This window comes from Denticeps clupeoides, chromosome 11 (genome assembly GCF_900700375.1).
Source record: "Denticeps clupeoides chromosome 11, fDenClu1.1, whole genome shotgun sequence".
NCBI classification, from domain to species: domain Eukaryota; kingdom Metazoa; phylum Chordata; class Actinopteri; order Clupeiformes; family Denticipitidae; genus Denticeps; species Denticeps clupeoides.
The window spans coordinates 10768018-10780500 of NC_041717.1; the positions used below are offsets into that span (position 1 = coordinate 10768018).

The 12483-nt window shown below is 41.6% G+C and overlaps 2 protein-coding genes across 3 annotated transcripts; both read right to left on the bottom strand.

Moving 5' to 3' along the window:
* Positions 1 to 210: 210 nt before the first annotated feature.
* On the bottom strand, positions 211 to 6103 carry LOC114799079 (outer dense fiber protein 2-like). Of its 2 annotated transcripts, none has more exons than XM_028995285.1 (18): positions 5671 to 6103; positions 5448 to 5564; positions 5130 to 5309; positions 4248 to 4435; positions 4031 to 4148; positions 3726 to 3857; positions 3489 to 3563; positions 3279 to 3350; positions 3075 to 3191; positions 2772 to 2957; positions 2574 to 2683; positions 2311 to 2446; positions 2061 to 2171; positions 1705 to 1968; positions 1511 to 1611; positions 989 to 1151; positions 771 to 896; positions 211 to 469 (listed from the first exon to the last, which is right to left on the bottom strand). In XM_028995285.1, exons 1-18 carry the CDS (start codon positions 5779 to 5781, stop codon positions 302 to 304), a joined length of 2475 nt encoding a protein of 824 aa, XP_028851118.1. In that variant the 5' UTR covers positions 5782 to 6103; the 3' UTR covers positions 211 to 301. The 2 variants fall into 2 exon arrangements, with proteins under 2 accessions (XP_028851118.1, XP_028851119.1); XM_028995286.1 differs by having other exon boundaries at positions 5130 to 5247; positions 5671 to 5806.
* A 497-nt stretch (positions 6104 to 6600) lies between these two features.
* On the bottom strand, positions 6601 to 9285 carry ptgesl (prostaglandin E synthase 2-like). The gene is made up of 7 exons (XM_028995289.1): positions 8960 to 9285; positions 8492 to 8683; positions 8356 to 8411; positions 8108 to 8260; positions 7433 to 7633; positions 7186 to 7303; positions 6601 to 7016 (listed from the first exon to the last, which is right to left on the bottom strand). Exons 1-7 carry the CDS (start codon positions 9245 to 9247, stop codon positions 6888 to 6890), a joined length of 1137 nt encoding a protein of 378 aa, XP_028851122.1. The 5' UTR covers positions 9248 to 9285; the 3' UTR covers positions 6601 to 6887.
* Between the last annotated feature and the right edge of the window lie 3198 nt (positions 9286 to 12483).

Here is a 12483-nt window from a genome sequence, read left to right on the forward strand (position 1 = left end):
AATTGATTTTGTCAGTAATAGGTGACTGTGGACATTACATGTTAGCTGCTAAATTTCACTGACACGCCACGGTTTTTTGTAAATCATATAATTTTCTGAAATTCATGTGTTTGAAGTATTTTAATGGAAAACAAAAATAACAAGTTTTCTGGTGCCTACAAAATATATATATTTTATTGTATGTACACCTTGATTGATAATTTCCCTCACAATCAATAAAGTAAGAAGAACACACAATGTGCTCGAATCTATAATCTTAAAAACATTGCAGACAGCATTTGATAAATTGTGGGAGGTCATTTCAAGTGTGAGATGTGTACAGAGAACTTGTTAGAAGGGGATCCCCAAACACATTGGTATAAGAGGACGTCAGGTAGTGAACGTGATTTTGCAGACTGCGGTTTGAGCTGTCAGATTGATCCAGTTTGCCCTTCATGTCCTGCAGTTTACTCTGCAATCGTCGCTCCATCTTCATGAAAGAAAAAAAAAAGAGCCGATAAGAAAACTTTACAGTAAAGCTAGTTAAGTCACACAGCGCTATTGCATTGTAAAAAAGTGCTCCCTCCCCCATTATCCAGCAATCAACCATTGTGTTTTCAGAAACTGACACACCTTAACTCCTGGATTATAGTTTCTCATTCAAATGTGCATATGTGGTGGTGAACGTATGATAGCCTCACAACATCAGCCCCATACCATAGTGCATTTTATGTCATATTCCTCTATAGTAGTCTATTGGATATAAATAAGGTGTAAAAAATCTATTTAACCTCCTCTTTGCTCCGTCGTAGTTGGTTATATTCAGTCTTTGCCAAACTCAACTGGGTCTCTAGATCAAGGACCTTGGACTGCATGGTTCGCTCTTTGGACAATGACCGCTCCCTGCACTGGTCTATCTGTAAGTTGCATATGAAGGATTAATTCAAGCATACTTTTCTTACTTTTAAGTTTTAACAGTAAAACTGACATGTCTTCTGATCACTCTGACCTGTCTCTTGGTTTCCTCCCGACTGTTTTCAACTTGTTTGGAGAAGACATCACACTCCTTAGACCGTTCCTCCAATCGTAACTGAATGCTGTGCCTCCTCTCCTCATTTCTAGCAGAAACTTCTGCCAGGTCTCTGTTTCGAATGTTTGCTTCCTCCAATTTTCTGCCCACAGAAAAGAGAGATTTAGGAGAACAAAATGGAACCTGAAATCATGGGCTATGTGCTGGCAGTAGGAAGATCAATTCAAACATACAATTATAAGCACATTAGTGTCATATAATTGGTATAAGTTAGATGTCAGTTCCAGGTCTGACTGCTCCTTCTGACAACACAAATGACAGAACCAGTGAACAATCATTGTTGCTGTCAAGCAGATACTAACCCAATATTCAGGTCTGTGCTCGGCAAAATGTTTGAGATATCGTCTAATTTGTTGAATTGATCACTTATCATTCCGGTAAACCACTTTGAATAAAAGTATTTCGTTGTGGAATACAGGTAAAGGCTGTAGCCGGACCGACCTCTCAGCACTCTCAACTGAGTGTCTCAGCTGCTTATTCTCCTCCAGCAGTTGCAGGTGCTTGTCATGTAGGGTCTCGAAACGAACACTATGGTGTTCCGCCTGTGCAAATCACAAAACCGTGAGACCAACAAAACTATACAGAGGATGAGTGATTGTACAGAACTTCATTGTTCAAATGAGAATGTGCGGAACCTTGTTTCTAAGCTCCAGTATGGTTTTGTGCTGCTCAGTGTTTCTATTCTCCAGTGTTTGCAGCTGCTCCCGCGCCTCTTTCAGATGCATATCAGATTGTTTCAGTGCTTCTGGCAACGGCTCCAGATCCTTGAGACGACCCATGAGCTCTTTATGCACCTTCTCCACCTCCCTGTCAAGTTTAGCCTGGGCACTCTGGGTCTCCTTCTCTGACAGCTTCAGTTTCAAAGAATACTCTTCAGATTCCAAACGTGTCTTCTGTAACTAATGTTGAGTCAGGGTTGAAGAACAACCATGCACTTAATTTAAAATATTTAAGAACAGTGAGTAGAGTCTGTACTTTTAATTTGAAATACCTGACTTTTGTAACCTTCTACTAGTTTTTCAAAATCTCTAACAGTGGTCTTCAGCTGCTGGGCCTCAGAATGAGATAGGTTCAATCGTTCTTCTGTTGTAGACAGCACCATCTAAAGAAAAATACATTAACAAAATATATACTTGAAATCTCATTACCCACTGGGTATACCATGTGTTTCATGGTGCCACTTCCAAGCCTGGGTAAATGGGGAGGGTTGCATCAGGAACATTAGGCATTAAATGTTTCACCTTAAGTCTCTGGCTTTCAAGTCTGGTGGAAGAATTCTCAGAGGTGATTCGGTGCAGCCTCTCCAGCAGCTCCTCTTTCTCTATTCTGGCTTTATCCTCAACACGTAGCAACTCGTCCATCATCTCAGTTACTCTGCTATATATAAACACAATACAGACAGGTCACTGTTAATAACATCCAAATTCCCAACCCTGAACACCTGCTCTAGAGAACTGAACTGGAACATTGACATGGATATTTGTCTTCTTCGTGGCTCACTTACTTCTTCAGAACAGTGATCTCCACCTCCAGCTGGCTCTTCTCCTTAACCTCTCTGGTATATCGTGAATGTAAGCCTTCAGACCTGAAAAGGGCTTCTGCCAACTGTGCTTCCTTGAAGAATGGGACAATAATCGATATATTTTCAGTGTCAGATAAAAAACCTCCGTTTGGATGCACGAACAAGCAGATTCGAGCATACCTTCTCCACCAGCTGGGCAGATAGCTGCCCTGCAGTACCCTCACTACGCTCAGCACGCAGCTTCTGGGCATGGCTGGCCTGCTTCAGGGCCTCCTTGTCTACATCACACTGTTTCTGAAGCTCCTGGATCTGTTCCTGCAAGCCTCGGATCTCCTCCTCTTGCTGCTTCAGCTGTTCCTCCATGGTCTAAGGAAAGATGCCATGCCAAAAGGGTGAATAAGAAGAGGTGCAGGCACTTCTACTAAAGTAACCAGTAAGCTCATTTTGGTGTGAGAGAGAAATGCTAATATTTAAATAGCTTACTAGAAGCTGAACACCCAGGCGACCATTTTCTGCCTCTTTTTTATGAAGCTGGGTCTGTAGACATGCCCGGGTAGACTCCTGCAATTTGGAAAGCTCTCCAGTAGTTTTTGTATGGGCCTATAATGAAGAATAATAAGACAACAAGGATGACGCAAGGAAGACTATGAAGATGTAGCGTAACAGAAAGGAAAGTGGATACTGAACCTTTTCTGTCTCCATATACACCCCTAGCTGACTAGACTCCTTGGCTTTGCTGCTCAGCTTATTTTCAAGTCGCTAAATGACAACAAGAGGGAGAAGGCAGATTGGAGCAAACACAACCATTCAGGAAACTCAGTTTAGTAGCAAAAAAGTTAAAAATAACACATGGGCTGCCCATTGCTATCCCTATTTGTATATGAAGAATGTGCCCACCAATTTCTCAGCCTCGGAAAAAGCCAGTCTCTTCAGCAGGGCTTCCCTTTCTTCCGAGAGCCTGAGCGCATCTGTCTGACAATTCAAGCATAGCACAATACTGTATGCATACAGAGCAGTAATTAAATAAAGGATATCCTCCCACAAAAGTATCTTAATTAATTAAAGTCTCTTAATTAGTCAATTAAAGAATCTTTACTCAGCAATACCAGGTTCATATGGGTGTAGTGACCATACCTGATGGCCATGATGTTCTCTCAGGAGGTGACGGAGAATGTGAATGGTGTTCTCGAACATCTCCAGTTTCTTTGTAAGCACACGGTGCTGACGCCGAAGTAAGGTGGTGTCAGATTGTGACATCTTCTTATCCTACAAGAGAAAGTAGCAATTAATACCAATTACTCCGTTATTACCTGATCCATTTTAAAATTAAAGAATGAGATCAAGCTGTAATATTGTGGGGAAAACAAAGAGTGTGTGTGTGTGTGTGTGTGTGTGTGTGTGTGTGTGTGTGTCTGTGTATATATATTATATTTGCCCACCTTTGTTATTTTGCCCATAGTGTCTATCAGAATAGATACTTGTTTGGCTGCACCTGCCCCGTCAATCTCAGCTTCCACCAGCTTTTTCAGTAGTGTGTCTATGTCATTATGACCTGCCCTGTAGAAGACAGACGATTAGAACATAACCTAGACCCAACATGTCCAGTTGTACAAGAACATCACCAAGCTGTATGATCAGAAAGTGTGCCATTTTTACCTCCGCTGCCTAGTCTCTTCATGCATCCTGCCAAGCGTGTTTCTAAGGTCCAGATTCTTGTGTTTAGATATTTTCAGCTCTTTACTGGCCTCCGTTATCTTTTCTTCCTGTACATCGATCAAGTGCTGACAGGAACTAAGTTGATCTGTTTGCCGTTCAATAAGCTGCTGCCTCTCTTTCAACTTCCCCTTAAAAAAAAACAATAAATCATGAATGGTCCTTTCCCTTTATTGTATGGAGCTCCAAAGTGTTCAAAATTATATAAATAAATACAACATAATGAAATGATAAAAAAACATTAATAAATAAGAGAATGATATATAATAGCAACATACAATTGTGAAATAATTCCTGTGCTTTTATGTTGTGGCTTACTGCATTGGAGAACATATTGAAGCAAGAGGTCTAAATCGAAACTTCATGTGCTTTTGCTTATGTCTGAGCAAAGGAACAGCCAATCACACAACTATCACCTCCCTGTATCTCTTGATTAATTGACAAAGTCATTCTGCTGAAAAGTTACATTATGGAGAAAAAAAAGGCCATCGGAAAAACGCCATTTTTAAAAAACTGCTGAAATGAAATAAAAGACCTCTGCAATAATCTGTGTTGTTGGGTAAAATAATGACCATGAAATAACATTTGACAATAATAAGTACATTTATATAGCAGAATGGAAAGTATTTCACATTAATGAGCTGTATATCAAAATGTGTTCAATTATTTCACAATTTTATGTTGCTGTTATATATCAATCATTCTCTTATTTATTCATATGGTTATATATTTCAATATGTTGGGTTAGTTCCATATTATTGTGCAGACATGTACAAATGATTTAAGTCTTCTATGTGCATTTTTGTTTCAGATGACCAAGCTCACCTCTTTCTTCAGTGAGCCTGCGTCTGCCATAAGTGTTTCGACCTGCTGCTCATATTTATTGGAACCAACGTGCCTTCCCTCTTCCTCCTCGCCTTCATCATTTGATAGGTCTGCTAACCTAAGCGGAGGTGAGGATTCAGCCTCTGGCACTGACGTGATCTCCAAACAGTGAGATGGTGACTGAGACAACATAACATCTTAATTAATAAATACACAGAGAATGAAATAGAATGCAAAGGCAGCAGTTCATTGCACGAATAAATGGGGCACATCAAATAGGCCCAATAAGAAGTAAATAGCAAAGCATGTGTGTCAAACCTCCCACTTGTGGAAATCACGGCGGCCCGATGCCCTCCCTGGTGGAACCCAGGGAACTCTGGCTCTAACCGTGGCAGTGTCACGAAGAATCTTCCTTTCTCGTCCATTCTGCAGATTCTGATTGAGGGTGAAGAGCATTAAGTAATTCCACATGGCCCTGTCATTTCTGCTCTAGATGTTCAATCGTCGTGGCTTTTAATAAGGAAGTTTTGTATTTTTTTACCGGTTGCGCCTTGGAAACGGAGCAGCTCTGGCTCTTCTTCAGGTGGACATGGACCGAGGTCGACTCCGGTACGTGCACATGGATGGGTGGCGAACACTCGCGTGTTTTCATCTTTTATCAACAGCTTGAAAAAAAATTAACTCCGCTGAATTAAACCTCGGATCTGAATTAAAGTGAACGTTGACGGGCTACGCTAACATTAGCAACGCGCAATTAGCTAGCTCCCATCAGGTGACGGCTCCTGACTTCCAGTTATTTATCGGCCAAACGGCTTAGCACGCGCCACCCGATCAAATGCGACCAGTATCTATAGCGAGCGCAAAACAAATGCTACGTCTCCCAAAGCTTTACGAGTGCGTCGCGTCGTGAGAACGATTTGTTGTGTTGTTAGAAGTGGTCGTCTCTTCCCAAGCCGGCGTGGCTTCGCGCTGATTGGCTGGTTTCAAATGTTGCTCACGTGGCTGCTAGTCGTCGCCATGGCAGCGGAATCATAAGAAAAACCGGTGACACTAAATTTGTCATTCAAAACAGTGCAGAAAAACATATTACGTATTGAATAATAGTATAAATAACGCATATTAAAATCATTATTAAAAATATTACATTTGGTTTAAATAAATGTTTGGTTCCTTCTGACCATCATTACAGTTTAGCAAGTGACAATAACAAGTACAAATAAATTAACTCAAGAGCATAATGAAAAAGATTTATACTTTCAACATTTCCAAAATACATTAAAAATGAAATTACTTTACAGAGCAATTGTAATATGAGCGACACGTTTTTCATTTACTTATTGCATTTTATTGTTTTATGTAAACAAAATGTGTAAACATGTTTTGAATAATTTAAACCAGAGTTTAAATATTAAATTCTCATTTCTCCTCACCAAATGAATCTCAAAATGAAATGGACACCACACAACTTGTATGAATTACATTCCATGACTTCTTTATTTTAAGTTCACTCTCTTGGTGAAATCATAAATTAGAACTTTGGAGAAATGTTGAAAGGTAAAGGTGAATTAAAGTTACATACCAGACATTTGCCATTCTGGTGAATCACCACAAAAAAATGTACAGTGCTAAAGTTGTTGCAGAAATATAACAAAACAAAAAAAAATATGATATTTCAATCTCATATTAACATAAGATTACCCCCAATGTCATCTCAATGTTTTATTGCAAATTCTTCCCCCCAGTTTTCAGGCATGTTTATCAGTTTGAAGCCTTGCTGATATTTATTGCATTCTCCATACGTCGGTACCAGTACCTCGCCTTGGTGTTTTCCATCATGTCGTCAAAGGCCTGCAGGCCTTCCATTACTCTCAGAACCCCAAACACTGCCTGTAAACAAAGTGTATTGTAAAGTCTACTTTAGATGTATAGTATTGAACAGGTTGTTAATTTAATAATTACCCATTCAGACCTTGAGGACCATGGTTTAAAGAACCCTGATGTATAGTATTATAATTAAATATTTTTAAAAAAAGTCAAATTATTATTAAATTTTTACCAGGTCTGCAAGATTGGGCTGGTCACCTCCCATGAACTTCCTAGTCTTGCCAATTGCTGCCAACCAATCATTCACAGCTTTGTAAAGATCTTGCCTCACATCATCCTGCAGGTTGTGTCTATGTAAGAAAACATGACAGCAAAGTGTAAATCAAAGGTTGTGCCTATATGAAACACTCATTAATCTGTCAATGTAAAACATCTTTTAAATAATCATCACAGCACCAACTATAAGTGGCATCACCCACCTACTTTTCAGTCTCTTTGAGATGAGCCACATGGCAGCGGCTCCAACATACTTCGCAAAAAAGCCCTCAAGCATACCAAACTTGCCCTCTCGGACAATGTAGTCAAAGGAGGCCAAAGCCTCTGTTGGGGTGCGATACACGTTGGGGGAGATAAGGTGCACAAGCCAGTCATCGGCCCACTGCCGCCACTTAATCTCCTCTCTGTGAACAAAATCAAATATGCATGCTCGGTTATGCCAGAAAGGACACCAAATCTGCAGTAGATCAGGTGCAACCAGATGAAAATGTAGACCAGTTTGTCAGTGTTGCATACGTGCACTTTACGTCAGTATGTAACTTTGTCTAATCGTTCTAATGTAGCACCAGGTTCCAGAGAAACGTTATTTAGTTTCACTATGTACTGTTTAACTGATAAAACTTCAACTTTAAAATGTGTAAACTCACACAGTACCATGTGACATAGTTAATTGATTGCAAAGTGTGCAGATTTTTAAAATCATTTGGCAGCCATCGCTATTCCAGCCCTCAATGTCGTCTTGACTTGCTAAGAATTAAAACTCTTGAATCCAGCATGACCCTTCAGTTATTTTATTTAATTCAAGGCATAGTACTTATGCATTCCTTCTTAATAAAAGCAAAGCATGCCCACTGACCGAGTGCAATCCATTCACTTACTTCCTGGACTCCTTCCCCGGATACAGCTGCATAGAGTCCGCTTCATTCAGCATCACCCAGTACTTGTTGCAATACTCCACGACTTCTTTCCCACTCTCGTTCTTAGACTTCAGCTCTGGATAGTAGGAGATGATTTCGGGTATTGTTTTCTCTCTGTGCAAACAGAGGCAACAACTCGTTAAGAAATCTGTTAGCGAGGCTCTTTAAGAGCTGCAAGTCGTGTGCATATTTATATTTTTTATACCCACTTGCTGATCATGAAAGTCTTCAAAGCGCTAATAATCACAGATGAATCATTCAGTTGCTAACGGGAGAAAAACATTGTTACAAAGTCCAACACAGTGTAAAAAAAAAAAAAGGAAAGGAGGGAAAACTTTTCTTTACCATTGTGCCGTCCACCATCAGGATGGGCACTTTTCTGTACGTGGACCACTTAATCTCCTTCCGCATAACAGGATTGACCTCCACAATCTCGTATGGAAGTCGGTGGTAGTCCAGAAAGGCTCGTACCTTGCTACAGAACGGACAGGTCTTGTACTGGTAGAGGGTCAGCGTCACACCGTTGGTTGATGTTGCCTGATAAATAAAATGCGTTTCTATCACAGACTTCACTAGAACATCACGCCTGATCATTTTTCATCCTATTAGATAAATGTAACCGCACATATTCTCACAACCAGCTGAGAATACTGCATATCCTGGGCAGTAACCCCCCTGATCACCAGAAGTGTAAAGGTCAGGAAAAATAAAAGCAGGTTGCAATCCTCAGGACAACCTGCTAGTCTACAACAAAGCAGGGACCAGTGGGTCAGACATCCATAAACCGCGAAGGGGTCTTCGCGTAAAAGGTACCCTGGACTCCTCCTCGGCGAGGTGACGCTGCCAGGTGAGTTTGGCCGTCTGGTACAAGCCGAGACCGCCACCGAGCAGGAAGGCACATCCCACAGCCCGGCCGCTGCTCAGCTGCGCTGCAAGGGAAGTTCTGGAGCGGAACCCCGCCGGGCCGGTCCCGTATGTGCGTTCGGCTCGTTTCAGCAGAGCCCTGGGAACCAGCGCACTCGGGTCACTTCGCCGGCAGGACGGCGTCTCGAACACCCGCCTGCCGACCTTACTGAGCGCTCTGACACAGGCGGCTGCCATCTTGGTTTTTACATAAAGTCCACAAGGCAGCGTGAACGCGCTCTGCAGAGGCTGCGCTGATAATCTCGATCCTGATTGGCAGAAAGAGCGTCGTGTGCGCGCTACGTCACGAAGGCGGGCGTGGATTCAGCGGACCGCAGCAATCGGGCGGAACCACGCCCACTTCTGCTCCGGTCTGCGGTCGATCTTCTGCTTCGTATTTTTATTTGTATTTTTTTAAAAACGAAAAATCATAGTAAAATATCTATTTTTCGATGATTTGTCAGCCAACACTATGTAATAGCTACTTCTTGCCTCATATAGGAGACTCCTGCTACACCCTTTTTAATCAGGTGCAGCCGATCTTATGCAGAAAGGTCCTGTCTAAATGTGGGTACGATTTGAGAACCTCGCTTTATCTGAACCTGCTGTGAACAGTAGGTGGCATTCTCCCCTTCTCCTTAAGCATTTTCCATAACCGAAACATTTCCACCTACACCAAGCCAAAATTGTCCCAATAAATGCAATTTGTAAGTAAGATTGTAAGATTGTTAATATTATTTCTGAATGCTGTCTTCTTGCTTACAGGCATAATTTACTCATAAATTCTGATGCTTTTTTGTAAATAGCCTTACTATTCAATAACGAGTATGTTCATATATAACAGGGCCTAGAAAAGAGGACCCTGCCCTCTTCTTTGCCTGTTTTTATTAAGAACGTGCCAGCTACTCTCAACAAGGAAACTTGGTTTTCCTTGAAAGACTTTTTTTGGAAAATTCCTTCAGTACCAAATGGAAGGGAGCCCTCTATTGTCTCAGCAGGTCACCTTGCGGACAAATAAACACAGGTGACTGTGCAGGAAAAGAACAATCCATATACCTCTTGGGTCTTTGATTTATTACTGTCTAAGGAAACATGCTGGGTCGTCATGATGGGACTCCGTATCATCTGACCATGTAAACAAATGTAGCGGCAGACTCTCACTTCCGTTTATGACCAGAACAGCACGGATGTGCGTCATTCTCTTTCTGATTTTCCTGTCACCATCAGCTTTTTTCACAACAGGAGCAGAATGAAAAAAGATGAATATTCACTAAAAGCATTGATGTTTTTTTTTAATCATGGTATTTTTGCTCATATCAATGTCTGAATAATGACTAATGGTACTGCAAGGACTCTTCCTGCATTCACTCCTCTGGCTGCGTGGACTCCCCCCCACAGGCCGACTGGCGACAATAAACCTTCTCTGATGTTTTCTGACCCGGTTTGTTCCCGTCTTTAGCACAAAGATTTCTGAAAGGCTCCAGCTTTACCGCAACCCTGCATTTGTAACTATTTGCAGTTTTTCCGTTAAGGCGAGGCTTAGCTAAGTGGCCCTAACTATTTGACAGGCCATGCACTTATACATTATACGAATATAGCATGTCCCACATTCCGACCAGAAGGCGATGTCTGCGGAGAAGTCCTGCTCAAATTCCTGCATGTGCAATGCTACTGGAATTCATCCCGTCTAGAGGAATCTGTGAACTATTTGTGACTTTTGTGCCAGGGAAGACATTTATCTGGCCACAGAGCCAGCAAAAATACCAGACTAGTAAGCTTGTGTGAGTGTAAATTGTGCATTGTCTACATCATAATACATACTGAATAGTGATTTATCTTCTGTGCATCATTATTAAGCATCTTTATTAAATTCATTTATAAGGCTCACTGCATGTTACAGTTTTAAAAGTATCTTGTTTTCACAAGTCTGTACAGTTCTGATATTTGGAGTAGACTTTTCTTAACAGGTCTGAGATTCTCTTTTAGCCTGGACCCTCAGGCAGACTGAAGTAAAATTCGGCTTTGTTCTTTTCCAGTACCACCCTGTCCTGTCTTTGTCTGTAGGATGGAAAGTGCTCCCAATTGATCCAGTTGTTGGATTATTATGTACACAAAGATTGTTGTGCAGCTTCCTGTTCCTCCCATTTAGATCCTGCTTCTTGTATAACGCTATTTTACATTCCATGTCCAGGTGATTCCATGTCCAGGTGATATGCACAACTTTTCTGAACAATAATATAATTTCTTCAGCACAACTAACACTTTAACATTTATCTACATTTACATTTACAGCCTTTATCAGACGCCCTTATCCAGAGCGACTTAGAATCAGTAGTTACAGGGACAGTCCTGGGTCTTCTGGTTCATAGACGAGTGTGTTACCCACTAGGCTACTACCACCCATTCTACTACTACCAACCATTATCACATTGTCACAGTCACACCGGGCCCACAGAAGGTGCACAAATGACAGAGGAGACCGTCACCCAGAAACGGAAAGAGATGGGGTCAACATAAGAGCCAGGCGGCCATCTTGAACGCTGCCCACTCTTTGTGAAATAATTTCACAATGTGAATAATTTCACATTCACGCCCCATCCTGAGAATGCCACGAATGATGCCAGCGTTCTCTTCCGGCCCTGACGGTTCTACCGCCTCAGCCCCTGACACACCGGATGTCCCCGGATTTGACCCACACCCTCGAACGCTGATTAGCGTTTAAATCCTGCTGCCTTTAAATTCTCCCCAGCCCTGGTAAACCCAGACTGTGCCCCTTCCCAAGTGTTCTCCCCACGCTTCAGTGCCATACTGCCCTCACCCCCATTCTCCCTCTTTGCCCGCTGCTGTGTCCTCTCCCTGTCCCCTTGTGTCCAGTGTCTTTCCCAACAAGCGCTATGTCGGCTAGTGCGCCATCGGACTCCCGCGATGACACTCATACAACAAATTACTATGACTTTATTAAACTGAATTTTTGTTTGTTTCAAAGCATCATGATAGTGGCCTTGTTTACTAATATCAGGTCAAGTACATCATCAGAATTTACATAAATAAATAGCTCTAAACAAAAAAGGACTGTTTTTTAGTTATCTGAAGACAAACTTCAATGGTGTTTTCATAAGCAAAGATTAAATGGTGAGAGCCCATGGTGACAAATGACAGCCATCACACATCCTGCTTCCTCATTCTGGACTGCAGGCACCTCAAGCAATTTTCCCCACAACATTAAACACCTGTCACAAGGTCTGTTATGGCTGCATAACACTTCTAAAATACCCAGCTCACTGTTCAAGAGAGCTTTAAAAACATAACTGTAAAACATTCTTTTTTATTCTAATAGTCTTTGGAGAGGTTTGTCACAACGTCTGAGATGCTGTCTCATTTTCATCCCGGACCTGTGTTTATTGCCAAAATTATAAATAACGCTGCCAAAACTT